The sequence below is a fragment of the Petromyzon marinus genome, unplaced genomic scaffold (assembly GCF_048934315.1).
Source record: "Petromyzon marinus isolate PM22_M1 ecotype Great Lakes invasive population unplaced genomic scaffold, UKy_Petmar_22M1.pri1.0 PM_G_Scaffold_46, whole genome shotgun sequence".
Lineage (NCBI taxonomy): Eukaryota > Metazoa > Chordata > Hyperoartia > Petromyzontiformes > Petromyzontidae > Petromyzon > Petromyzon marinus.
Window position 1 is genome coordinate 671,677 of NW_027422998.1, and position 27,996 is coordinate 699,672.

A 27,996-nucleotide genomic window follows, 5' to 3' on the forward strand; every position below is an offset into this window, starting at 1 on the left:
CTACCAGGGTCCCACTACCAGGGTCCCTCTACCAGGGTCCCTCTACCAGGGTCCCTCTACCAGGGTCCCTCTACCGGGGTCCCTCTACCAGGGTCCCTCTACTGGGGTCCCTCTACCAGGTCCCTCTACCAGGGTCCCTCTACCAGGGTCCCACTACCAAGGTCCCTCTACCAGGGTCCCTCTACCAGGGACCCTCTACCAGGGTCCCTCTACCAGGGTCCCTCTACCGGGGTCCCTCTACCGGGGTCCCTCTACCAGGGTCCCACTACCAGGGTCCCTCTACCAGGGTCCCTCTACCAGGGTCCCTCTACCGGGGTCCCTCTACCGGGGTCCCACTACCAGGGTCCCTCTACCGGAGTCCCTCTACCAGGGTCCTACTACCAGGGTCCCACTACCAGGGTCCCACTACCAGGGTCCCACTACCAGGCCTCTACCAGGGTCCCCCTACCAGGGTCCCTCTACCGGGGTCCCTCTACCGGGGTCCCTCTACCAGGGTCCCACTACCAGGGTCCCTCTACCAGGGTCCCTCTACCAGGGTCCCACTACTAGGGTCCCTCTACCAGGGTCCCTCTACCAGGGTCCCAGGGTCCCTCTACCGGGGTCCCCGCTAGTCTGAGGCGCTAGTCTGAGGCGCTGGGCTGAGGCGCAAGTCTGAGGCGCTAGTCTGAGGCGCTAGTCTGAGGTGCTAGTCTGAGGCACCAGTCTGAGGCGCTAGTCTGAGGCACTAGTCTGAGGCACTAGTCTGAGGCGCTAGTCCAAGGCGCTAGTCTGAGGCGCCAGTCTGAGGTGCTAGTCTGAGGCACCAGTCTGAGGCGCTAGTCTGAGGCGCTAGTCTGAGGCGCTAGTCTGAGGTGCTAGTCTGAGGCGCTAGTCTGAGGTACTAGTCTGCGGCGCTAGTCTGAGGTGCTAGTCTGAGGCGGTGCCCTCGTGAGGACCGCTCCTGCGGCTGCGCTTGCTGGGAATCTCCTCCTGGCTGCAGCCCTGGAAAGGGAGGGGGTGGGGAGTTACCCACACACAGAGACCCAAAGACTCACCACACATAGAGACCCATAGACTCACCACACACCGAGACCCATAGACTCACCACACACAGAGACCCATAGACTCACCACACACAGAGACCCATAGACTCACCACACACAGAGACCCATAGACTCATCACACAGAGACCCACAGACTCACTACACAGAGACCCATAGACTCACCACACACAGAGACCCATAGACTCACCACACACAGAGACCCATAGACTCACCACACACAGAGACTCATAGACTCACCACACACAGAGACCCATAGACTCACCACACACAGAGACTCATAGACTCACCACACACAGAGACCCATAGACTCACCACACAGAGACCCACAGACTCACCACACACAGAGACCCATAGACTCACCACACACAGAGACCCACAGACTCACCACACAGAGACCCATAGACTCACCACACACAGAGACCCATAGACTCACCACACACAGAGACCCATAGACTCACCACACAGAGACCCATAGACTCACCACACACAGAGACCCATAGACTCACCACACACAGAGACCCATAGACTCACCACACACAGAGACCCACAGACTCATCACACACAGAGACCCATAGACTCACCACACACAGAGACCCATAGACTCACCACACACAGAGACCCATAGACTCACCACACACAGAGACTCATAGACTCACCACACACAGAGACCCATAGACTCACCACACACAGAGACCCATAGACTCACCACACACAGAGACCCATAGACTCACCACACACAGAGACCCACAGACTCATGACACACAGAGACCCATAGACTCACCACACACAGAGACCCATAGACTCACCACACACAGAGACCCATAGACTCACCACACACAGAGACTCATAGACTCACCACACACAGAGACCCATAGACTCACCACACACAGAGACCCATAGACTCACCACACACAGAGACTCATAGACTCACCACACACAGAGACCCATAGACTCACCACACACAGAGACCCATAGACTCACCACACACAGAGACTCATAGACTCACCACACACAGAGACCCATAGACTCACCACACACAGAGACCCATAGACTCACCACACACAGAGACCCATAGACTCACCACACACAGAGACCCACAGACTCATCACACAGAGACCCACAGACTCACTACACAGAGACCCATAGACTCACCACACACAGAGACCCATAGACTCACCACACACAGAGACCCATAGACTCACCACACACAGAGACTCATAGACTCACCACACACAGAGACCCATAGACTCACCACACACAGAGACTCATAGACTCACCACACACAGAGACCCATAGACTCACCACACAGAGACCCACAGACTCACCACACACAGAGACCCATAGACTCACCACACACAGAGACCCACAGACTCACCACACAGAGACCCATAGACTCACCACACACAGAGACCCATAGACTCACCACACACAGAGACCCATAGACTCACCACACAGAGACCCATAGACTCACCACACACAGAGACCCATAGACTCACCACACACAGAGACCCATAGACTCACCACACACAGAGACCCACAGACTCATCACACACAGAGACCCATAGACTCACCACACACAGAGACCCATAGACTCACCACACACAGAGACCCATAGACTCACCACACACAGAGACTCATAGACTCACCACACACAGAGACCCATAGACTCACCACACACAGAGACCCATAGACTCACCACACACAGAGACCCATAGACTCACCACACACAGAGACCCACAGACTCATGACACACAGAGACCCATAGACTCACCACACACAGAGACCCATAGACTCACCACACACAGAGACCCATAGACTCACCACACACAGAGACTCATAGACTCACCACACACAGAGACCCATAGACTCACCACACACAGAGACCCATAGACTCACCACACACAGAGACTCATAGACTCACCACACACAGAGACCCATAGACTCACCACACACAGAGACCCATAGACTCACCACACACAGAGACTCATAGACTCACCACACACAGAGACCCATAGACTCACCACACACAGAGACCCATAGACTCACCACACACAGAGACCCATAGACTCACCACACACAGAGACCCACAGACTCACCACACACAGAGACCCATAGACTCACCACACACAGAGACCCATAGACTCATCACACAGAGACCCATAGACTCACCACACACAGAGACCCATAGACTCACCACACATAGAGACCCATATACTCACCACACACAGAGACCCATAGACTCACCACACACAGAGACCCATAGACTCACCACACAGAGACCCACAGACTCACCACACACAGAGACCCATAGACTCACCACACACAGAGACCCATAGACTCACCACACAGAGAACCATAGACTCACCACACACAGAGACCCATAGACTCACCACACACAGAGACCCATAGACTCACCACACACAGAGACCCATAGACTCACCACACACAGAGACCCATAGACTCACCACACACAGAGACCCATAGACTCAGCACACACAGAGACCCATAGACTCACCACACACAGAGACCCATAGACTCACCACACACAGAGACCCATAGACTCATCACACACAGAGACCCATAGACTCACCACACACAGAGACCCAGAGACTCACCACACACAGAGACCCATAGACTCACAACACACAGAGACCCATAGACTCACCACACACATAGACCCATAGACTCACCACACACAGAGACCCATAGACTCACTCACACAGAGACCCATAGACTCACCACACACAGAGACCCATAGACTCACCACACATAGAGACCCATATACTCACCACACACAGAGACCCATAGACTCACCACACACAGAGACCCATAGACTCACCACACAGAGACCCACAGACTCACCACACACAGAGACCCATAGACTCACCACACACAGAGACCCATAGACTCACCACACAGAGAACCATAGACTCACCACACACAGAGACCCATAGACTCACCACACACAGAGACCCATAGACTCACCACACACAGAGACCCATAGACTCACCACACACAGAGACCCATAGACTCACCACACACAGAGACCCATAGACTCACCACACACAGAGACCCATAGACTCAGCACACACAGAGACCCATAGACTCACCACACACAGAGACCCATAGACTCACCACACACAGAGACCCATAGACTCATCACACACAGAGACCCATAGACTCACCACACACAGAGACCCAGAGACTCACCACACACAGAGACCCATAGACTCACAACACACAGAGACCCATAGACTCACCACACACAGAGACCCATAGACTCACCACACACAGAGACCCATAGACTCACTCACACAGAGACCCATAGACTCACCACACACAAAGACCCATAGACTCACCACACACAGAGTCACAGCATTACCGTCCGACACCAATGAGGTAGGGGATCGTTTCGCTGGACAGACAAACACACGCACACTTACAGACAAACACACGTACACACACACGTACACATCCACACACACACACACACGTACACACAAACACACACACATACACACAAACACACATACACACAAACACATACACACACAAACACATATACACACACACACACGTACACACACAAACACGCACACATACACACAAACACACATAAACACATATACACACACACGTACACACACAAACACGCACACATACACACAAACACACACACACGTACACACATACACACAAACACACGTACACACACGCACAAACACACGCACACACACGCACACGTACACACACACAAACACGCACACATACACACAAACACACATACACACGCACACAAATACACATACACACAAACACACGTACACACGCACACACATACACACATACACATGTACACACACACACACCACGCATCGTGACGGTGCCCTCACCAGGTCAGCCAGCAGTGGAGTGAACTTCCCACTGCTGCTGTTGCCGCTGCTGCTGTTGCTGTTGTTGTTGCTGCTGCTGCTGTTGTTGCTGGGTAGCTCCTCGGTGCCCGGCCCTCGTAGAACCTCGGTTCCACTCCTGGCCAGGGCTGACGCACGGACGGCGCCACCACCACTACCACCAGCGACCATTCCTCCTCCGCCGGCAACGAGCACGGCGCCGGCGGCGCCGTCGGCACCGAGCCGGGGCGCCGGCGACGCCGCCGACGGGCACAGCCGCGCCACCACGGCGCTCACGTTGTCGGCCTTGGTGCCGAGCCGGTGCCAGCGGGACAGCGCCTCCGCCACCAGCGCCTGCGCCAGCGTCAGGTCTACACCGCTGCTGCTGCTGCTGGCACCACCGGCACAACAACCGGCACCACCAGCAGCACAACCACCGGCACCACCACCAGCACAACCACCGGCACCACCACCGACATCACCACCACCACCACCGGCACCACCACCACCGCTGGCCTGCAGGATGAGACGTGTAAGTGCATGTAGACGTGTGTGTGTGTGTAGATGTGTGTGTGTGGATGTAGACGTGTGTGTGTGTATGTAGACGTGTGTGTGTGTATGTAGACGTGTGTGTGTGTATGTAGATGTGTGTGTGTATGTAGACGTATGTGCGTGTATGTAGACGTGTGTGTGTGTATGTATAGTGTGTGTGTGTAGACGTGTGTGTGTGTATGCAGACGTGTGTGTGTGTAGACGTGTGTATGTAGACGTGTGTGTGTATGTAGACGTGTGTGTGTGTGTATGTAGACGTGTGTGTGTGTAGATGTGTGTGTGTGGATGTAGACGTGTGTGTGTGTATGTAGACGTGTGTGTGTGTATGTAGACGTGTGTGTGTGTATGTAGATGTGTGTGTGTATGTAGACGTGTGTGCGTGTATGTAGACGTGTGTGTGTGTATGTATAGTGTGTGTGTGTAGACGTGTGTGTGTATGTAGACGTGTGTGTGTGTATGTAGACGTGTGTAAGTGTATAGTGTGTGTGTATGTAGACGTGTGTGTGTGTATGTAGACGTGTGTGTGTGTATGTAGGCGTGTGTGTGTGTAGACGTGTGTGTGTGTATGTAGACGTGTGTGTGTATGTAGACGTGTGTGTGTGCATGTAGACGTGTGTGTGTATGTAGACGTGTGTGTGTGTATGTAGACGTGTGTGTATATGTGTGTGTATGTAGACGTGTGTGTGTGTGTATGTAGACGTGTGTGTGTGTATGTAGACGTGTGTGCGTGTATTTAGACGTGTGTGAGTGTATGTAGACGTGTGTGTGTGTATGTAGATGTGTGTGTGTGTATGTAGACGTGTGTGCGTGTATGTAGACGTGTGTGTGTGTATGTATAGTGTGTGTGTGTAGACATGTGTATGTAGACGTGTGTGTATATGTAGACGTGTGTGTGTATGTAGACGTGTGTGTATGTAGACGTGTGTGCGTATGTAGACGCGTGTGTGTGTATGTAGACGTGTGTGTGTGTATGTAGACGTGTGTGTGTGTGTGTAGACGTGTGTGTGTGTATGTAGACGTGTGTGTATATGTAGACGTGTGTGTGTATGTAGACGTGTGTGTATGTAGACGTGTGTGCGTATGTAGACGCGTGTGTGTGTATGTAGACGTGTGTGTGTGTAGACGTGTGTATGTAGACGTGTGTGTGTATGTAGACGTGTGTGTGTGTATATATAGTGTGTGTGTGTATGTAGACGTGTGTGTGTGTGTAAACGTGTGTGTGTGTATGTAGACGTGTGTAAGTGTATAGTGTGTGTGTATGTAGACGTGTGTGTGTGTGTATGTAGACGTGTGTGTGTGTATGTAGGCGTGTGTGTGTGTGTAGACGTGTGTGTGTGTGTATGTAGACGTGTGTGTATGTAGACGTGTGTGTGTATGTAGACGTGTGTGTGTGTATGTAGACGTGTGTGTGTGTATGTAGATGTGTGTGTGTGTATGTAGACGTGTGTGTGTGTATGTAGACGTTTGTGTGTATGTAGACGTGTGTGTGTGTATGTAGACGTGTGTGTGTGTATGTAGACGTGTGTGTGTGTGTATGTAGATGTGTGTGTGTATGTAGACGTGTGTGTATATGTAGACGTGTGTGCGTGTATGTAGACGTGTGTGTGTGTGTATGTATAGTGTGTGTGTGTAGACGTGTGTGTGTGTGTAGACGTGTGTGTGTATGTAGACGTGTGTGTGTGTAGACGTGTGTATGTAGACGTGTGTGTGTATGTAGACGTGTGTGTGTGTATGTAGACGTGTGTGTATGTAGACGTGTGTGTGTGTAAACGTGTGTGTGTGTATGTAGACGTGTGTGTATGTAGGCGTGTGTGTGTATGTAGACGTGTGTGTGTGTATGTAGACGTGTGTGTGTATGTAGACGTGTGTGTGTGTGTGCATGTAGACGTATGTGTGTATGTAGACGTGTGTGTGTATGTAGACGTGTGTGTGTGTATGTATACGTGTGTGTATATGTGTGTGTGTGTATGTAGACGTGTGTGTGTGTGTATGTAGACGTGTGTGTGTGTGTATATGTGTGTGCGTGTATGTAGACGTGTGTGAGTGTATGTAGACGTGTGTGTGTATGTATGTAGACGTGTGTGTGTGTGTATGTAGACGTTTGTGTCTATGTAGACGTGTGTGTGTGTATGTAGACGTGCCCGTGCTCGCTGCTGCTGCTGTGCGTCCGCACGATGACAGAGCGCCACGGCCTCTGTGGGCGTGAGGACATCCCAGACTCCGTCGGTGGCCAGCACCAGGTAGCGGTGGTGCCCTGGGTCCAGCCTGTAGGCGCTGACGTCCGGCTCGGGGGAGACCACAAACTGGGCGCTCGCAAAGTCGTAGCTCCAGAGGTCCCCTGTGGGATATCGCCAACACACACACACGTACACACACACACACGTACACACACACGTACACACACATACGTACACACACACACGTACCACACACACACACGTACACACACACGTACACACACCCACACGTACACACACACGTACACACGTACACACACACACTCACACACGTACACACTCACACACGTACACACTCACACACACGTACACACACACACACGTACACACACGCACACGTGCACACGTACACACACACACGTACACACACACACGTACACACTCACACACGTACACACACACACGTACACACACACACACGTACACACACACACGTACACACACGTACACACACACGTACACACACACATACACACACACACGTACACACACGTACACACACACTTACACACGTACACACACACGTACACACACGTACACACACACGTACACACGTACGCACACACATGGACACGTACACACACGGACACACGTACACACACACGTACACACGTACACACACACGCACACACGTACACACACACACACGTACACACACGTACACACACACGTACACACACGTACACACACACGTACACACACACACGTACACACAAACACGTACACACATGTACACACACTCGTAAACACACACGTAAACACACCTATGCGTACACACACATATACATGAACACACGTTTCACAACAACCGCCATTCGCCATTAGGTGGCGATGACATAACCAGGGCGCCTGTGCCAGGCTACGTGCACTTTTAACGCCAGATGAAGTGTCGAATGCCCGCTGGCAGGAGGTCGCCAGGAGGTGCCACGGGTGTGTATAGGTGTGTGTGTGTGTAGGTGTGTGTGTAGGTGTGTGTAGGTGTGTGTGTAGGTGTGTGTGTGTAAGTGTGTGTGTGTAGGTGTGTGTGTGTAGGTGTGTGTGTAGGTGTGTGTAGGTGTGTGTGTAGGGGTGTGTGTAGGTGTGTGTAGGTGTGTGTATAGGTGTGTGTGTAGGTGTGTGTAGGTGTGTGTGTAGGTGTGTGTGCCGGACGGGCAACTCTGTCGTGGACAGTGCTGTGGGGGGAGGTCCAATTTTGATTGGCTCCTCTACATACACACACAGGGGCTAAACGGGGGCTCTGGATGGATGCGAGGGGCTGGTAACCCCTCCACCTTCAATTAATTACCACTAAACCACGAATTAAGAATATATTACTAATAAGCTTGTGCCGGAGGCCCCGGGAGGCCAGGCGTCTATGACGTCTCCTGGCCAAACCCCAATTGGCGGAGCCAGGAGATTGAATATCTACCCTCGGGGCTCCTCCAGAAACAACGAAAAACCACTACGGGTGGCCACGTGGAATGTTCGAACACTCACTGCGGAGGAGAGGCTGCCACTCCTCTGTCGGGAGCTGGACCGGTACCGCCTGGATCTATGTGGCATTCAGGAGGTCCGGTGGACCGGCTCTGGCTCCTGCCACTATGAGGGGTGGACAGTCCTCTACTCGGGGCAGCAGACTGCCAAACAACAGGGTGTGGCTCTTCTTTTGAACAAAAGAATAAAGGGGCGTGGGAACATGGCGGTGAGGTGTGGGAAGCTGTAAGTCCCAGGCTACTTTGGGCTCGCCTTCCCATCAACTGGAGGCGAGGAATGGTGGTCGTGGTTACTTATGCCCCCACCGAAGATGAACATCCGTGGAGGGATGCAGGCAAAGCCGATGAGTCAGATGACTTCTATGACCTCCTGTCACAGGTGCTGGCTAAAGTGGCCCCTCGGGATAGAGTCATCATGTTGGGTGACTTCAATGCCCGAGTTGGTCATGATACTGGCACCTGGTCTGGAGTGATTGGAGGGCATGGGCCAGATCAGCTCAATAACAACGGTAGAAGGCTGCTAGATTTTTGTGCAGCCCATGGGCTAGTAATTACCAACACGCTGTTCCGGCATCGGCGCATCCACACAACATCATGGATGCATGCCGAGTCCAAGCAAGAACATCTGCTGGACTAGATAGTGACGGACCAGCGGATGCGAGCCCATGTCCTTGACACCAGGACCTACCGTGGAGCTGATCTGCCTTCTGACCATCCGACTAGTCATCTGTAAGATGTGCCTGCTATTCTTCAACTCCGGTGGTGGGTGTACACCCAGGACCCCATTCCAACCTAAAGTGGCCTGGTCTCAGTTATCTGATGAAAGTTGCAAGCGAGAATTTCATCATCGCTTGCGGCTGGGATTGGCATCGTCCCCGACTCCTCCTGATGTCGAGGGTAAATGGGCGAGGTTTAGGACTGTGACTCATGCAGCTGCAATGGCTGCTTTGGGTACGCGGTCCAGACCTCCCCAGAGACCCTGGCTGACAGAGGAGGTGTTCAGGATGGTTGAGAAAAAACGACAGGCCCACTGTCATCAGTTACAGAATCCCATGTCAGAGAATGAGGAGGCTTACCGCAGCCTTCGCTCGGAGGTTCGGAGAGCCATGAGGTGCTGCAAGGATGGGTGGTGGTCGCGGGTTGCTGAGGAGATGGAGTCTGCCTCAGTGGCCCGTGATCACAAATCTCTATTTAACTCCATCAAAAAAGTAATCTGCAGCGCCACACCTATTACCATCATTAGGAAAAAAAACGGTGACCCAATCTTCGACCCCCAGGAACAGGTTTGCAGATTTGCTGAGCATTTCTGTGAGGTCCTGGGGGAGGGAAAATCCCTCAATCGGGAAAACATCGTGGCACAAAGTGAGGATGACCCTGCTGAGGCTACGGTGCCTCAAATATTGGAAGAAGTCACCCCCTGTGAGTGGCTGGCTAAGGTGCCATCTGTTGAGGAAGTACTGAAGGCGATCTGGAGTCTGAGACCAGGAAAGGCAGCGGGCAGAGATGATCTCCCAAGCGAAATGCTGAGGGAGGGCGGCGTTTGTGCACAGACTGCCCTATATGACATCATAACAACAGTCTGGACCACTGGACGGGGTCCGCAGGATTGGAAGGATGCCCTGGTGGTCCCCCTTTTTAAGAAGTGGGACCGCACAGACTGTAACAACTACAGTGTGCCGGGAAAGGTCCTGGCAAGGATTATTCAACATCGCCTTGCCAGGCACGCTGAGGAGAGGCTTGCGGAGCCCCAATGCGGTTTCAGGAAAGGGCGGTCCTGCAAAGATGCCATATTTTCTGTCCGTCTGCTACAGCAGAGGTGTAGGGAATTCCAAAAAGACCTACATATCTGCTTTCTTGACCTGGTCAAGGCCTATGATACCATCAGTAGACCTGGGCTCTGGGTTGTTCTTCATGCTTTTGGAGTACCTGACCCTCTGCTCACGATCATTAAGGACCTTCATGATGGTGAGCGGGCCCGGGTAAAACTACGTGGCCGGGAGTCAGAGCCATTCCCTGTACACCTTGGGGTGCGACAGGGATGTCCTCTGGCTCCCACATTATTTAACATCTATTTTGACCATGTAGTTCGTGAAGCCTTCAATAGCTGTACCGGGGGAATCTCCATATGGTACATATATAATGGTAGGCTGATCGATGCCCGGGTGCGGTCAAGGGATGGCTCCTTATTGCTCAACCACGTCATGTATGCTGATGATTTGGTAATAGCTGCTCATTCAGAGGAGGAGTTGGAGACGCTGCTGCTGAGACTGGAGCGTGCCACTAAGAGGTGAGGCTTTACCATCAGCCCCACCAAAACTAAGCACCTGCCTGGGTATTTTGTACCAGCGGACACTCCACCCCCACAACTCCCAATCGGTGATGGGGCAGTTGTGGAGAGAGTGGAGAGTTTCCCATACCTGGGCAGTGTGCTTATGACCGGCTCCAGTTTAACAGCAGAGGTCTCACTCCGAATCAGTCGAGCGGCAATATCTTTTCATCGGTTGCGTAACGCTGTGTGGAAGCTACCTAGTCTGTCGCTCCGCACTAAGCGTCAAGTCTTCTCGGCCACAGTCATTCCCTCCCTTCTCTACGCTTGCGAAACGTGGACCCCCCTAATGGAACATCTTCGCTGGTGTGAAACATTTAGGCTGGCCTGCCTACGATCCATCCTGGGTTTAACCAGGCTGGATTGTGTGAGGAGCTCACAAATCCTTGAAAGATCTGGGCAAGGCACCATCGGTGAGCTCCTCCGGCGGGCAAGGCTGCGATGGCTGGGTCATGTAGCCCGCATGCCCAGCCACCGCATGCCGAAACAGCTTTTGTTCGGCCGGATTGAGGGGGCTAAACGAGCGCGGCACGGGCTAGAGAAGAGATGGAGTGATGTGGTACAGGAGGAGGTGGAGCTGAGTGGACTTGCCGATGACTGGTACCAGCGGTGTCAAGATCGGCCTCTGTGGAGGAGGCTCGTGAAGGATGCTACTGGGCAGTTGGAGGTAGTCGCTCTCCAACAACAATGGAGGGCAGAGGAGCGACGCTCAGAACAACGAGCGGAGCGCCGGGTGGCTAAAGCACAGCAGGTTGGCACAGTAGGGGGCACAGGTGGTGCATCAGCCAGTCATCTCAGTCAGTCGACCCGTGGCACCTGGGTCTGCCCCGTGACCTCCTGCCAGCGGGCGTTCGACACTTCACGTGGCCTCAGGGTGCACATAGCCTGGCACAAGCATCGTGGTGACGTCACCGCCACTTAGTGGCGAATGGCGGTTGTTGTTGTTGTTGTGTAGGTGTGTGTATAGGTGTGTGTGTAGCTGTGTGTGTGTGTAGGTGTGTGTGTGTGTGTAGGTGTGTGTGTGTAGGTGTGTGTGTGTGTAGGTGTGTGTAGGTGTGTGTGTAGGTGTGTGTGTAGGTGTATGTGTGTAGGTGTGTATAGGTGTGTGTGTAGGTGTGTGTGTAGGTGTGTGTGTGTGTACCGAGGGAGCGTGACACGGCCAGGAAGGGGATGTCCTCCGTGGCTGAGCTTTGCTGCCCAGGGCCGCAGTGAGCCACAAGGGGCCTCCTCCAGGCCACACGGCAAGGCCCCCCTGGCTTCCTCATCACCCTGGTGGGCAGACACACAAAGACAAAGATCCCCCGTGTAGCCTTAACAGACTGTACGGGCAAGTGCTGTTAGCGAGCACACACAAAGACAAAGATCCCCCGTGTAGCCTGTAACAGACTGTAGGGGCAAGTGCTGTTAGCGAGCACACACAAAGATCCCCCGTGTAGCCTGTAACAGACTGTAGGGGCAAGTGCTGTTAGCGAGCAGCACCTACGGAGGCCGGAACGGTACACGAGGGGGTGGGTGCCCAGCACCACGCCCGGCCGCCTTTGTCTCCCTAGTGGCGATGTTTACACACCGTACCAGGTATTCATTTGAGGCTTAGTCGACCTAGGGGAGGCCCTGGACCGGTTCAGATAATCGTGACTGGTGTTGGCTGTGAGCGGGAATCGAACCCGGGTCATCAGGTTCGTAGCACAGCGCGCTAACCACTACACTACTCCTCCCCATACACCCATACACACATACACACACACATACACACACATATATACACACACACAACAACAACCGCCATTCGCCACTAAGTGGCGATGACGTCACCACAACGCTTGTGCCAGGCTATGTGCACCCTGAGGCCACGTGAAGTGTCGAACGCCCGCGGGCAGGAGGTCACGGGGCAGACCCAGGTGCCACGGGTCGACTGATTGAGACGACTGGCTGATGCACCACCTGTGCCCCCTACTGTGGCAACCTGCTGTGCTTTAGCCACCCGGCGTTCCGCTCGTTGTTGTGAGCGTCGCTCCTCCGCCCTCCGTTGTTGTTGGAGGGCGACTGCCTCCAACTGCCCAGAAGCGTCCTTCACAAGCCTCCTCCACAGAGGCCGATCTTGACACCGCTGGCACCAGTCATCGGCAAGTCCACTCAGCTCCACGTCCTCCTGTACCACATCACTCCATCTCTTCTCTAGCCCGTGCCGAGCTCGTTTAGCCCCCTCAATCCGGCCGAACAAAAGCTGTTTCGGCATGCGGTGGCTGGTCATGCGGGCTACATGACCCAGCCATCGCAGCCTTGCCTGCCGGAGGAGCTCACCGATGGTGCCTTGCCCAGATCTTTCAAGGATTTGTGAGCTCCTCACTACAATCCAGCCTGGTTAAACCCAGGATGGATCGTAGGCAGGCCAGCCTAAATGTTTCACACCGGCGAAGATGTTCCATTAGGGGGGTCCACGTTTCGCAAGCGTAGAGAAGGGAGGGAATGACCGTGGCCGAGAAGACCTGAAGCTTACTGTGGAGCGACAGACCAGGTAGCTTCCACACAGCGTTACACAACCGATGAAAATATATTGTCGCTGGACTGATTCGGAGTGAGACCTCTGCTGTTAAACTAGAGCCGGTCATAAGCACACTGCCCAGGTATGGGAAACTCTCCACTCTCTCCACAACTGCCCCATCACCGATTGGGAGTTGTGGGGGTGGAGTGTCCGATGGTACAAAATACCCAGGCAGGTGCCTGGGTATTATACACATACACACACACAGACACACATACACACACACATACACACACACACACACAGACACACACATACACACACAGACACACACACATACACACACATACACACACACATACACACACACACATACACAAGAACAACAACCGCCATTTGCCACTAAGTGGCGGTGACGTCACCACGACGCTTGTGCCAGGCTATGTGCACCCTGAGGCCACGTGAAGTGTCGAACGCCCGCTGGCAGGAGGTCACGGGGCAGACCCAGGTGCCACGGGTCGACTGACTGAGATGACTGGCTGATGCAGCACCTGTGCCCCCTACTGTGCCAACCTGCTGTGCTTTAGCCACCCGGCGCTCCGCTCGTTGTTGTGAGCGTCGCTCCTCTGCCCTCCGTTGTTGTTGGTGGGCGACTGCCTCCAACTGCCCAGTAGCGTCCTTCACGAGCCTCCTCCACAGAGGCCGATCTTGACACCGCTGGTACCAGTCATCGGCAAGTCCACTCAGCTCCACGTCCTCTTGTACCACATCACTCCATCTCTTCTCTAGCCCGTGCCGCGCCCGCTTAGCCCCCTCAATCTGGCCGAACAAAAGCTGTTTCGGTATGAGGTGGCTGGGCATGCGGGCTACATGACCCAGCCATCGCAGCCTTGCCCGCCGGAGGAGCTCACCGATGGGACCTTGTCCAGATCTTTCAAGGATTTGTGAGCTCCTCACACAATCCAGTCTGGTTAAACCCAGGATGGATCGTAGGCAGGCCAGCCTAAATGTTTCACACCGGCGAAGATGTTCCATTAGGGGGGTCCATGTTTCGCAAGCGTATAGAAGGGAGGGAATGACCGTGGCCGAGAAGACCTGAAGCTTAGTGCGGAGCGACAAACCAGGTAGCTTCCACACAGCGTTACGCAACCGATGAAAAGATATTGCTGCTCGACTGATTCGGAGTGAGACCTCTGCTGTTAAACTGGAGCCAGTCATAAGCACACTGCCCAGGTATGGGAAACTCTCCACACTCTCCACAACTGCCCCATCCCTGATAGGGAGTTGTGGGGGTGGAGTGTCCGATGGTACAAAATACCCAGGCAGGTGCTTAGTTTTGGTGGGGCTGATGGTAAGGCCCCACCTCTTAGTGGCACGCTCCAGTCTCAGCAGCAGCGTCTCCAACTCCTCCTCTGAATGAGCAGCTATTACCAAATCAGCAGACATAACGTGGTTGAGCAATAGGGAGCCATCCCTTGACCGCACCCGGGCATCGATCAGCCTCCCATTATATCTGTACCATATGGAGATTCCCCCGGTACAGCTATTGAAGGCTTCACGAACTACGCGGTCAAAATAGATGTTAAATAATGTGGGAGCCAGAGGACATCCCTGTCGCACCCCAAGGTGTACAGGGAATGGCTCTGACTCCCGGCCACGTAGTTTTACCCGGGCCCGCTCACCATCATGAAGGTCCTTAATGATCGTGAGCAGAGGGTCAGGTACTCCAAAAGCACGAAGAACGACCCAGAGCCCAGGCCTACTGATGGTATCATAGGCACACACACACATACACACGAATGTCTTACCGCCCGCCCAGCCTCTCGATGCGTTCCCTCTCCACTGGATCCTCCGGCTTGTGGTCGCGCGTCAACGCCACGGCAAGTAGCGGCACCACCTCGTCCACCACCTCCTCCTCCACCTCGTCCACCTCCTCATCCACCACCTCGTCCACCTCCTCCACCACCTCGTCCACCTCCACCACCTTATCCACCTCCTTGTCCACCACCACCTCCTTGTCCACCTCCTCCTCTTCCACCTCGTCCACCACCTCCTCCTTGTCCACCTCCTGCCGGGGCGGTGGTGGTGGTGGTTGTGACAGTGGTGGCCGTGGTGGTGGCGGTGGTTGTGACAGTGGTGGTGGTGGTTGTGACAGTGGTGGTGGTGGTTGTGACAGTGGTGGTGGTGGTTGTGACAGTGGTGGCCGTGGTGGTGGCGGTGGTTGTAGTGGTGGTGGTTGTGACAGTGGTGGTGGTGGCGGTGGTGATGGTGGTTGTGACAGTGGTGGTGGTTGTGACAGTGGTGGTGGTGGTTGTGACAGAGGTGGTGGCCGTGGTGGTGGTGATGGTGGTTGTGACAGTGGTGGTGGCCGTGGTGGTGGTGGTGATTGTGACAGTGGTGGTGGTTGTGACAGTGGTGGCCGTGGTGGTGGTGGTGGTGGTGGTTGTGACAGTGGTGGTGGTTGTGACAGTGGTGGTGGCCGTGGTGGTGGTGGTGGTTGTGACAGTGGTGGTGGTGGTGGTTGTGACAGTGGTGGCCGTGGTGGTGGTGGTGGTTGTGACAGTGGTGGTGGTGGTGGTTGTGACAGTGGTGGTGGTGGTTGTGACAGTGGTGGTGGTGGCGGTGGTGGTGGTTGTGGTGGTTGTGACAGTGGTGGTTGTGGTTGTGGTTGTAGTTGTGGTGGTTGTGACAGTGGCGGTGGTTGTGACAGTGGTGGTGGTTGTGGTTGTGGTGGTTGTGACAGTGGTGGTGGTTGTGACAGTGGTGGTGGTGGTTGTGACAGTGGTGGTTGTGGTTGTGGTGGTTGTGACAGTGGTGGTTGTGGTTGTAGTTGTGGTGGTTGTGACAGTGGCGGTGGTTGCGGTGTTGCCACGGCTTGGCCGATGGCCGCTATGAAGTCCGCCACGACTTGGCCATGCGTAGGTGGGGTTCCGTCCCAGGCTAGGTGGGCCTTCACAGAAGGGGGGCCCATGTCCGAAGGGGGGTCCGCTGAATAAATGGGGCGCAAGGAAGAAGGGGGGCCCGCTGAATAAATGGGTCGCAGTGAGGAAGGGGGGGCCAATGAATAGACGGGGTGCGTTGAAGGGGGGGGGGGTCCGTCTGTGGGGGTGCCCCCTCCCCGGGGGTGGCGCTGGGCGATGACGGCTCGCGAGTCTCCCACGTGGGCGACGTAGAGCTCGTCACCGCCCCTGATGAGGCAGCAGCAAGCCGTGGTGCCTGTCGTGCTGGGATGGCCCTGCCGTGTGCGCGACCAGCTGCCTCCTGTAGGGGGGGGGGGGGAGTTAGACAGGGGTGTGGGTGAGTGACTGTGTGGGTGGGTGGGTGAGTGAGTGATTGAGTGGGTGGGTGAGTGAGTGGGTGGGTGGGTGAGTGATTGAGTGGGTGGGTGAGTAACTGAGTGGGTGAGTGACTGAGTGGGTGGGTGATTGAGTGGGTGGGTGAGTTACTGACTGGGTGAGTGACTGTGTGAGTGGGTGGGTGGGTGGGTGATTGAGTGGGTGGGTGAGTGACTGAGTGGGTGAGTGACTGTGTGGGTGGGTGGGTGGGTGACTGAGTGGGTGGGTGGGTGAGTGACTGACTGGGTGAGTGACTGTGTGAGTGGGTGGGTGGGTGATTGAGTGGGTGGGTGAGTGACTGAGAGGGTGAGTGACTGTGTGAGTGGGTGGGTGGGTGAGTGATTGAGTGGGTGGGTGAGTGACTGAGTGGGAAGTGACTCTGTCAGTGGGTGAGTGATTGAGTGGGTGGGTGGGTGAGTGACTGTGTGAGTGGGTGGGTGAGTGATTGAGTGGGTGGGTGGGTGAGTGACTGTGTGGGTGAGTGACTGAGTGGGTGAGTGACTGTGTGGGTGGGTGGGTGAGTGATTGAGTGGGTGAGTGAGTGACTGAGTGGGTGAGTGACTGTGTGAGTGGATGGGTGAGTGATTGAGTGACTGTGTGGGTGGGTGAGTGACTGAGTGGGTGAGTGACTGTGTGAGTGGGTGGGTGGGTGAATGACTGTGTGGGTGAGTGACTGTGTGAGTGGGTGGGTGGGTGAGTGATTGAGTGGGTGGGTGAGTGTGCCAAAAAAAACCTCTGGAAGGTAAGATGGACAATTGTTGCTAGGAATTTTATGTTATTAAATTTGTTATAACAAAAATTAAATTGTAAAAGTTTTTTTTGTATTTTGAAACGTTTTACAATTTTCAATGTTATTGAACAAAAATATATCAAATATGAAAAATGTTGCGAGAATCTCTTACACATTAGCCATGGGCGAAATAAATGTATCGTGCAACATTCACTGCCATTAATGCAGTGCTACAGTGAAATGCAGCGAAGTGTTTGATGACGTTATTTCTGTCAATATTCCCTGCCATTACATTGAGACAAAATAAAATTAGACTCTGATCAATTTATTGGTAACTCTACCGCTTCTCTTTGCTCTTCGTTATTTCCTAGGTAACTTCAGACAGCATCAGCCACACTCACGTTTCTTCACTCTCCGCTATCAAGCAGCGTCCATCGGAGAAGATCAAATTCATTATGAGACCTCCTTTGCCAGTAACAATATATAGTAATAGGTTTTACCCTTTTAACTGGCAGAAAAACTGACACCTTTATTCAAAGCATCATGTTTGCAATAACCACAGCACAAGCAGTCAAAATGCAAACAAAAGAGACAACTCTGATAATAATATTGGCACTGTCCTTGAATTTGATTGGTCCACACGCGAGACGGCTTTTCTTAGAGCCTAGTCTCCACTGGTGTTGGACCAGAAGACGCCAAAAGGCGTACAACTCAAAAACAGCGTACTATCAGAGTATTGAGGGCTCGGGGTGAGCATTTACAACCTAGTAATAGTTTTTACCCTTTTTATTATCAGAGTTGTCTCTTTTGTTTGCATTTTGACTGCTTGTGTTGTGGTTATTGCAAACATGATGCCTTGAATAAAGGTGTCAGTTTTTGTGCCAGTTAAAAGGGTAAAACCTATTCCTATACTAAGATCAAATTCGTCAGTTAACAGCTTCGGGTGATTGAAAACAGCGCTAAGGTGAAGTTACGGGGGGGGGGGGGGTTGTTCAAATTGCGCAGCAGGCACAGAGAATGTTCCCCCTTCGTCTATTGTGGAAGATACAGAAGACTTCCCTGATCAACAAATTAAACCAATTTCAATGTTTATTTTGCCTCTATCAGCTACATTTGGCCCCAATCATACACGACAAAACGTTGCGCCTTTTGGCGTCATCATCACCTGGTCTAACACCGCAAGTGTGAGACGTCATCATCATCTGGTCTAACACCGCAAGTGTGAGACATCATCTGGTCTAACACCGCCTGTGTGAGACGTCATCATCACCTGGTCTAACACCGCAAGTGTGAGACATCATCATCATCTAGTCTAACACTGCGTGTGTGAGACGTCATCATCACCTGGTCTAACACCGCAAGTGTGAGACGTCATCATCACCTGGTCTAACACCGCAAGTGTGAGACGTCATCATCATCATCTGGTCTAACACCGCAAGTGTGAGACGTCATCATCATCTGGTCTAACACCGCAAGTGTGAGACGTCATCATCACCTGGTCTAACACCGCAAGTGTGAGACGTCATCATCACCTGGTCTAACACCGCAAGTGTGTGACGTCATAATCACCTGGTCTAACACCGCAAGTGTGAGACGTCATCGTCACCTGGTCTAACACCGCAAGTGTGAGACGTCATCATCACCTGGTCTAACACCGCAAGTGTGAGACGTCATCATCATCTGCTCTAACACCGCAAGTGTGAGACTTCATCATCACCTGGTCTAACACCGCAAGTGTGAGACGTCATCATCATCATCTGGTCTAACACCGCGTGTGAGACGTCATCATCATCTGGTCTAACACCGCAAGTGTGAGACGTCGTCATCACCTGGTCTCACACAGCGTGTGAGACGTCATCATCATCTGGTCTAACACCGCGTGTGTGAGACATCATCATCACCTGGTCTAACACCGCAAGTGTGAGACGTCATCATCACCTGGTCTAACACCGCAAGTGTGAGACGTCATCATCATATGGTCTAACACCGTGTGTGTGACGTCATCATCACCTGGTCTAACATCGCAAGTGTGAGACGTCATCATCACCTGGTCTAACACCGCAAGTGTGAGACGTCATCATCATCATCTGGTCTAACACCGCAAGCGTGAGACGTCATCATCACCTGGTCTAACACCGCCTGTGTGAGACGTCATCATCACCTGGTCTAACACTGCGTGTGTGAGACGTCATCATCACCTGGTCTAACACCGCAAGTGTGAGACATTATCATCATCTGGTCTAACACTGCGTGTGTGAGACGTCATCATCACCTGGTCTAACACCGCAAGTGTGTGACATCATCATCACCTGGTCTAAAACCGCAAGTGTGAGACGTCATCATCACCTGGTCTAACACCGCAAGTGTGAGACGTCATCATCATCTGCTTTAACACCGCAAGTGTGAGACGTCATCATCACCTGGTCTAACACCGCAAGTGTGAGACGTCATCATCACCTGGTCTAACACCGCAAGTGTGAGACGTCATCATCACCTGGTCTAACACCGCCTGTGTGAGACGTCATCATCACCTGGTCTAACACTGCGTGTGTGAGACGTCATCATCACCTGGTCTAACACCGCAAGTGTGAGACATTATCATCATCTGGTCTAACACTGCGTGTGTGAGACGTCATCATCACCTGGTCTAACACCGCAAGTGTGTGACATCATCATCACCTGGTCTAAAACCGCAAGTGTGAGACGTCATCATCACCTGGTCTAACACCGCAAGTGTGAGACGTCATCATCACCTGGTCTCACACAGCGTGTGAGACGTCATCATCATCTGGTCTAACACCGCGTGTGTGAGACATCATCATCACCTGGTCTAACACCGCAAGTGTGAGACGTCATCATCACCTGGTCTAACACCGCAAGTGTGAGACGTCATCATCATATGGTCTAACACCGTGTGTGTGACGTCATCATCACCTGGTCTAACACCGCAAGTGTGAGACGTCATCATCACCTGGTCTAACACCGCAAGTGTGAGACGTCATCATCATCATCTGGTCTAACACCGCAAGCGTGAGACGTCATCATCACCTGGTCTAACACCGCCTGTGTGAGACGTCATCATCACCTGGTCTAACACTGCGTGTGTGAGACGTCATCATCACCTGGTCTAACACCGCAAGTGTGAGACATTATCATCATCTGGTCTAACACTGCGTGTGTGAGACGTCATCATCACCTGGTCTAACACCGCAAGTGTGTGACATCATCATCACCTGGTCTAAAACCGCAAGTGTGAGACGTCATCATCACCTGGTCTAACACCGCAAGAGTGAGACGTCATCATCACCTGGTCTAACACCGCAAGTGTGAGACGTCATCATCACCTGGTCTAATGCCGCAAGTGTGTGACGTCATCATCATCATCTGGTCTAACGCCACAAGTGTGAGACGTCATCATCATCTGGTCTAACACCGCAAGTGTGAGACGTCATCATCATCATCTGGTCTAACACCGCAAGCGTGAGACGTCATCATCACCTGGTCTAACACCGCCTGTGTGAGACGTCATCATCACCTGGTCTAACACTGCGTGTGTGAGACGTCATCATCACCTGGTCTAACACCGCAAGTGTGAGACATTATCATCATCTGGTCTAACACTGCGTGTGTGAGACGTCATCATCACCTGGTCTAACACCGCAAGTGTGTGACATCATCATCACCTGGTCTAAAACCGCAAGTGTGAGACGTCATCATCACCTGGTCTAACACCGCAAGTGTGAGACGTCATCATCATCTGCTTTAACACCGCAAGTGTGAGACGTCATCATCACCTGGTCTAACACCGCAAGTGTGAGACGTCATCATCACCTGGTCTAACACCGCAAGTGTGAGACGTCATCATCACCTGGTCTAACACCGCCTGTGTGAGACGTCATCATCACCTGGTCTAACACTGCGTGTGTGAGACGTCATCATCACCTGGTCTAACACCGCAAGTGTGAGACATTATCATCATCTGGTCTAACACTGCGTGTGTGAGACGTCATCATCACCTGGTCTAACACCGCAAGTGTGTGACATCATCATCACCTGGTCTAAAACCGCAAGTGTGAGACGTCATCATCACCTGGTCTAACACCGCAAGTGTGAGACGTCATCATCACCTGGTCTCACACAGCGTGTGAGACGTCATCATCATCTGGTCTAACACCGCGTGTGTGAGACATCATCATCACCTGGTCTAACACCGCAAGTGTGAGACGTCATCATCACCTGGTCTAACACCGCAAGTGTGAGACGTCATCATCATATGGTCTAACACCGTGTGTGTGACGTCATCATCACCTGGTCTAACACCGCAAGTGTGAGACGTCATCATCACCTGGTCTAACACCGCAAGTGTGAGACGTCATCATCATCATCTGGTCTAACACCGCAAGCGTGAGACGTCATCATCACCTGGTCTAACACCGCCTGTGTGAGACGTCATCATCACCTGGTCTAACACTGCGTGTGTGAGACGTCATCATCACCTGGTCTAACACCGCAAGTGTGAGACATTATCATCATCTGGTCTAACACTGCGTGTGTGAGACGTCATCATCACCTGGTCTAACACCGCAAGTGTGTGACATCATCATCACCTGGTCTAAAACCGCAAGTGTGAGACGTCATCATCACCTGGTCTAACACCGCAAGAGTGAGACGTCATCATCACCTGGTCTAACACCGCAAGTGTGAGACGTCATCATCACCTGGTCTAATGCCGCAAGTGTGTGACGTCATCATCATCATCTGGTCTAACGCCACAAGTGTGAGACGTCATCATCATCTGGTCTAACACCGCAAGTGTGAGACGTCATCATCATCTGCTTTAACACCGCAAGTGTGAGACGTCATCATCACCTGGTCTAATGCCGCAAGTGTGTGACGTCATCATCATCATCTGGTCTAACGCCACAAGTGTGAGACGTCATCATCACCTGGTCTAACACCGCAAGTGTGAGACGTCATCATCACCTGGTCTAACACCGCCTGTGTGAGACGTCATCATCACCTGGTCTAACACTGCGTGTGTGAGACGTCATCATCACCTGGTCTAACACCGCAAGTGTGAGACATTATCATCATCTGGTCTAACACTGCGTGTGTGAGACGTCATCATCACCTGGTCTAACACCGCAAGTGTGTGACATCATCATCACCTGGTCTAAAACCGCAAGTGTGAGACGTCATCATCACCTGGTCTAACACCGCAAGTGTGAGACGTCATCATCACCTGGTCTAACGCCGCAAGTGTGTGACGTCATCATCATCATCTGGTCTAACGCCACAAGTGTGAGACGTCATCATCATCTGGTCTAACACCGCAAGTGTGAGACGTCATCATCATCTGCTTTAACACCGCAAGTGTGAGACGTCATCATCACCTGGTCTAACACCGCAAGTGTGAGACGTCATCATCACCTGGTCTAACACCGCAAGTGTGTGACATCATCATCACCTGGTCTAACACCGCAAGTGTGAGACGTCATCATCACCTGGTCTAACACCGCAAGTGTGAGACATCATCATCATCCGGTCTCACACCGCAAGTGTGAGACGTCATCATCATCTGGTCTACCACCGCGTGTGTGAGACGTCATCTTCACCTGGTCTAACACCGCAAGTGTGAGACGTCATCATCACCTGGTCTAACACCGCAAGTGTGAGACGTCATCATCATCTGGTCTAACACCGCGTGTGAGACGTCATCATCACCTGGTCTAACACCGCGTGTGAGACGTCATCATCACCTGGTCTAACACCGCAAGTGTGAGACGTCATCATCATCATCTGGTCTAACACCGCGTGTGAGACGTCATCATCATCACCTGGTCTAACACCGCGTGTGAGACGAGGCTCTAAGGGAAGCTGTCTCGGGTGTGGACTTATCAATTCCACCGCCAATGCATTATCAGAGCTGCGTGTTTTGTGTTTGCATTCCGACCGCAGGTATTGTGCTCAATGCACAAACAATGACTCCTTGTATACGAAAAAAATGGTGTCAGTTTTGTTGCCAGATGAAAGGGTTAAAAAAAAATAATTATCATATTGTGTTACAGGCAAACGAGGTTCCAATGGTGGAACAAAACGTTAATTTAGTGTAGTGTATAGTGTAGTGTATAGTGTAATGTAGTGTGTAGTGTAGTGTGTAGTATATAGTGTAGTGTAGTGTATAGTAGTGTATAGTGTAGTGTATAGTGTATAGTAGTGTATAGTGTATAGTGTAGTGTATAGTAGTGTAGTGTATAGTAGTGTAGTGTATAGTGTAGTGTATAGTAGTGTAGCGTATAGTAGTGTATAGTAGTGTATAGTGTAGTGTATAGTGTAGTGTATAGTAGTGTAGTGTATAGTAGTGTATAGTGTAGTGTATAGTGTAGTGTATAGTAGTGTATAGTAGTGTAGTGTATAGTGTAGTGTATAGTAATGTATAGTAGTGTATAGTGTAGTGTATAGTGTAGTATATAGTGTAGTGTATAGTAGTGTAGTGTATAGTGTAGTGTATAGTGTAGTGTATAGTAGTGTATAGTAGTGTAGTGTATAGTAGTGTAGTGTATAGTGTAGTGTATAGTGTAGTGTATAGTAGTGTATAGTGTAGTGTATAGTAATGTATAGTGTAGTGTATAGTGTAGTGTATAGTGTAGTGTATATAGTAGTGTATAGTAGTGTAGTGTATAGTATAGTAGTGTATAGTGTAGTATATCTAGTAGTGTATAGTGTAGTGTATAGTATAGTAGTGTATAGTGTAGTGTATAACGCAGCACGCGTGAGACCCACCCAGCTCCTCCCACATGGCACGCTGGCACGCCAGGAAGCCGTCACGGATGGCGTGGCAAACTCCCGCGGGGTCGGTGGCGCCCCACAGCCCGGGCTGGGCACGGATCGAGGGCCAGAGGCAGCGGCGGGCGAATCGAGCGGCCTGGGGGCCGCCGTGGCCGTCGAACACGGCCAGGAAGATGGCGTCCCCGTCGCCCTCGGTGGAGACCTGCGGGCACGGGGCGGCGAGGGGAACGTCACGTGACGCGAGCGGTGCATTGTGGGTCGGTCCTAGGCCTCGACCGGCGACCCGGCGGACAAAGATCCCCCGTGCAGCCTTGGCGGACCGTAGAGGCGAGTGCCGTTAGCGAGCGGCGCCAGCGATGGCCGCGAGGGCACACGAGGGGGTGGGTGGCCGGCACCACGCCCGGCCGCCTTTGTCTCCCCGGTGGCGATGTTCACGCACCGCACCGGGTACTCGTTTGAGGCCGAATCGACCTAGGGGGAGGCCCAGGACCGGTTCAGATAATCGCCACTGGGTGTTGGCCGTGAGCGGGAATCGAACTCGGGGTCGCCAGGTTCATAGTGCAGCGCGCTAACCGCTACACTATCGCTCCCCACACACACAGAGACACACACAGAGACACACACAGAGACACAGAGACACACACACACAGACACACACAGAGACACACAGAGACACACACACAGAGACACACAGACACACACACAGAGACACACACAGACACACACAGAGACACACACACAGAGACACACAGACACACACACAGACACACACACACACAGAGACACACACACAGAGACACAGAGACACACACAGACACACACAGAGACACACACAGACACACAGATACACACACAGAGACATACAGAGACACACACAGACACACACAGAGACACACAGAGACACACACACAGAGACACACACACACAGAGACACACACACAGACACACAGACACACACACACAGACACACACAGAGACACACACACAGACACACACACAGAGACACACACAGACACACACAGAGACACACACACACAGAGACTCCGCCCACCTCTGTGATGTCCTCCATGTAGCGCCGCCCCCCACGGTTGGAATCGGCGCTCACGATCAGCTTCAATGGGCTCGACATGGTGCAACCTTAACACACACACAGACAGACACATACAGACACACAGATACACACACACATACACACACACAGACACACACACAGAGACACACACAGACACACAGACACACAAACAGACACACACACACACAGACACACACACAGATACACAAACACAGATACACACAGACACACAGACACACACACACAACAACCTGTGTCTCTGTGTGTGTGTGTCTGTGTGTGTCTTTGGTGCAACCTTACCCCACACATACACACACAATAACCTGTGTGTGTCTGTGTGTGTGTCTCTGTGTGTCTCTGTGTGTGTCTCTTGTGCAACCTCACCCCACACACACAACCTGTGTGTGTGTGTCTCTGTGTGTGTCTGTGTGTGTGTCTCTTGTGCAACCTCACCCCACACACACACACAACCTGTGTGTCTGTGTGTCTGTGTGTGTCTGTGTGTGTGTCTCTTGTGCAACCTCACCCCACACACACAGACACACAACCTGTGTGTTTGTGTATGTCTGTGTGTGTAGTCGTGCTCTCAGTGCGGGCTACTCACAACACTGATGACAAATGTCGCCGTGACTACCACGTTTTTGCCGTCGTAAAATGACAGATTAATAATAAACAAAAATTAGGTTAATAATGAAAAATGACAGATTAATAATACACACAAATTAGGTTAATAATGAAAAATGACATATTAATGACAGGCTCATAATCAACAATGACAGATTAATAATGAAAACCACAGACTAATCATGGAAAATGACAGATTCATAATAAACAGAAAAGCCTTAAAGCCCTAAGCGTGTTGTGGTGGCAGCAGCAGCAGCAGCAGTGACGAGGCACACCACGTGACGTTGCTGGGGCAAGCCAGGGCAAGCCAGGGCAACACACGCCTCACACCACACACACAGCCTCACACTACACACACAGCCTCACAGTACACACACAGCCTCACACTACACACACACAGCCTCTCATTTACACACCGACCCCCCTGGTTCCATCTGTGGGGGGCTAGTGCCCCCCTCCACACTCCCCATTAGGTGGGGGGGACTGATCTCCCCCTCCCCACTCCCCATTAGGTGGGGGGGGACTGATCTTCCCCTCCCCCCTCCCCCGCGAGCGGGTGGGGTGTGACGTCAGCACCCCTCCACCCCCCCCACTCGCCGCTGGCGGCTGCTCAGAGTTAATTATTTATTTATACTAAGCCGTTGTGTCAACAGCCAACGGGGGCTGGACGGCCCTCCCCCACCCACGTGACCCCCCCACCCACGCGCGTGGGTGCGGGCAGCCGTAGTAGGGTAGTTTAATATGCACGCGCTGGGTAAGCAATTAATTAATTAATCTCTGCGCGCGCTCGGTAAGCAATTAATTAATTAATCTCTGCACGCGCTCGGTAAGCACTTAATTAATTAATCTCTGCGCGCTCGCTTGCGGTGAAAGTCAAACGTCCCTCTGTTTAATTATTTATTTACGGGTGCCTATGCTGATTAAAGCCACCCACACACACGCACAGCGTGGTACGCCAATCGCTGTCCCACCGCTCTTCACAAAGATCCCCCATATAGCCTTAACAGACTGTAGGGGCAAGTGCTGTTAGCGAGCAGCACCTATGAAGGCCGTAACCGCTCTTCACACACACACGCACGCACACACGCGTCACAAAGTCAGTCTGCGCTAAAATTTATTTCCCGTGTATGTCTCCCTCCAGCCAGCAGCAGCCCTTCCTCCTCTCTCACCTACCCGTCTCAGAGTGCGTCCACTGCCTGAGCCCGAGCCGACCGAACTGACCTCCTTTGTCCGTGTCTGCCGCTCACCTCTGCGGCCGCTGCCGCCGCTGCCCGACGGGGCCGAGGGAGATGTTTCTCTCTCTCTCTCTCGCCTTGGGGGACTTTGTGTCGTCGATCGCTCTCAGCTCCACCCTGCAGGCGTCCCGAGCGCGGACCCTGAGGACGGCTAGCTCCTCTCTCTCTCCGCTGCCGCCGCTCCAGAAGGACTCTGCCACAAATTCTCC

The 27,996-nt window shown here is 52.6% G+C and overlaps 1 protein-coding gene across 2 annotated transcripts; it reads right to left on the bottom strand.

Moving 5' to 3' along the window:
* Positions 1-79: 79 nt before the first annotated feature.
* Positions 80-27,994, bottom strand: LOC142917331 (uncharacterized). 2 transcript variants are annotated; one of them, XM_076061966.1, is made up of 8 exons: positions 27,800-27,994; positions 25,908-25,993; positions 24,851-25,058; positions 15,811-17,263; positions 12,662-12,789; positions 7,627-7,823; positions 4,937-5,449; positions 80-981 (listed from the first exon to the last, which is right to left on the bottom strand). In XM_076061966.1, exons 2-8 carry the CDS (start codon positions 25,983-25,985, stop codon positions 907-909), a joined length of 2,652 nt encoding a protein of 883 aa, XP_075918081.1. In that variant the 5' UTR covers positions 25,986-25,993; positions 27,800-27,994; the 3' UTR covers positions 80-906. The 2 variants fall into 2 exon arrangements, with proteins under 2 accessions (XP_075918081.1, XP_075918082.1); XM_076061967.1 differs by lacking the exon at positions 27,800-27,994 and adding an exon at positions 26,533-27,045.
* Between the last annotated feature and the right edge of the window lie 2 nt (positions 27,995-27,996).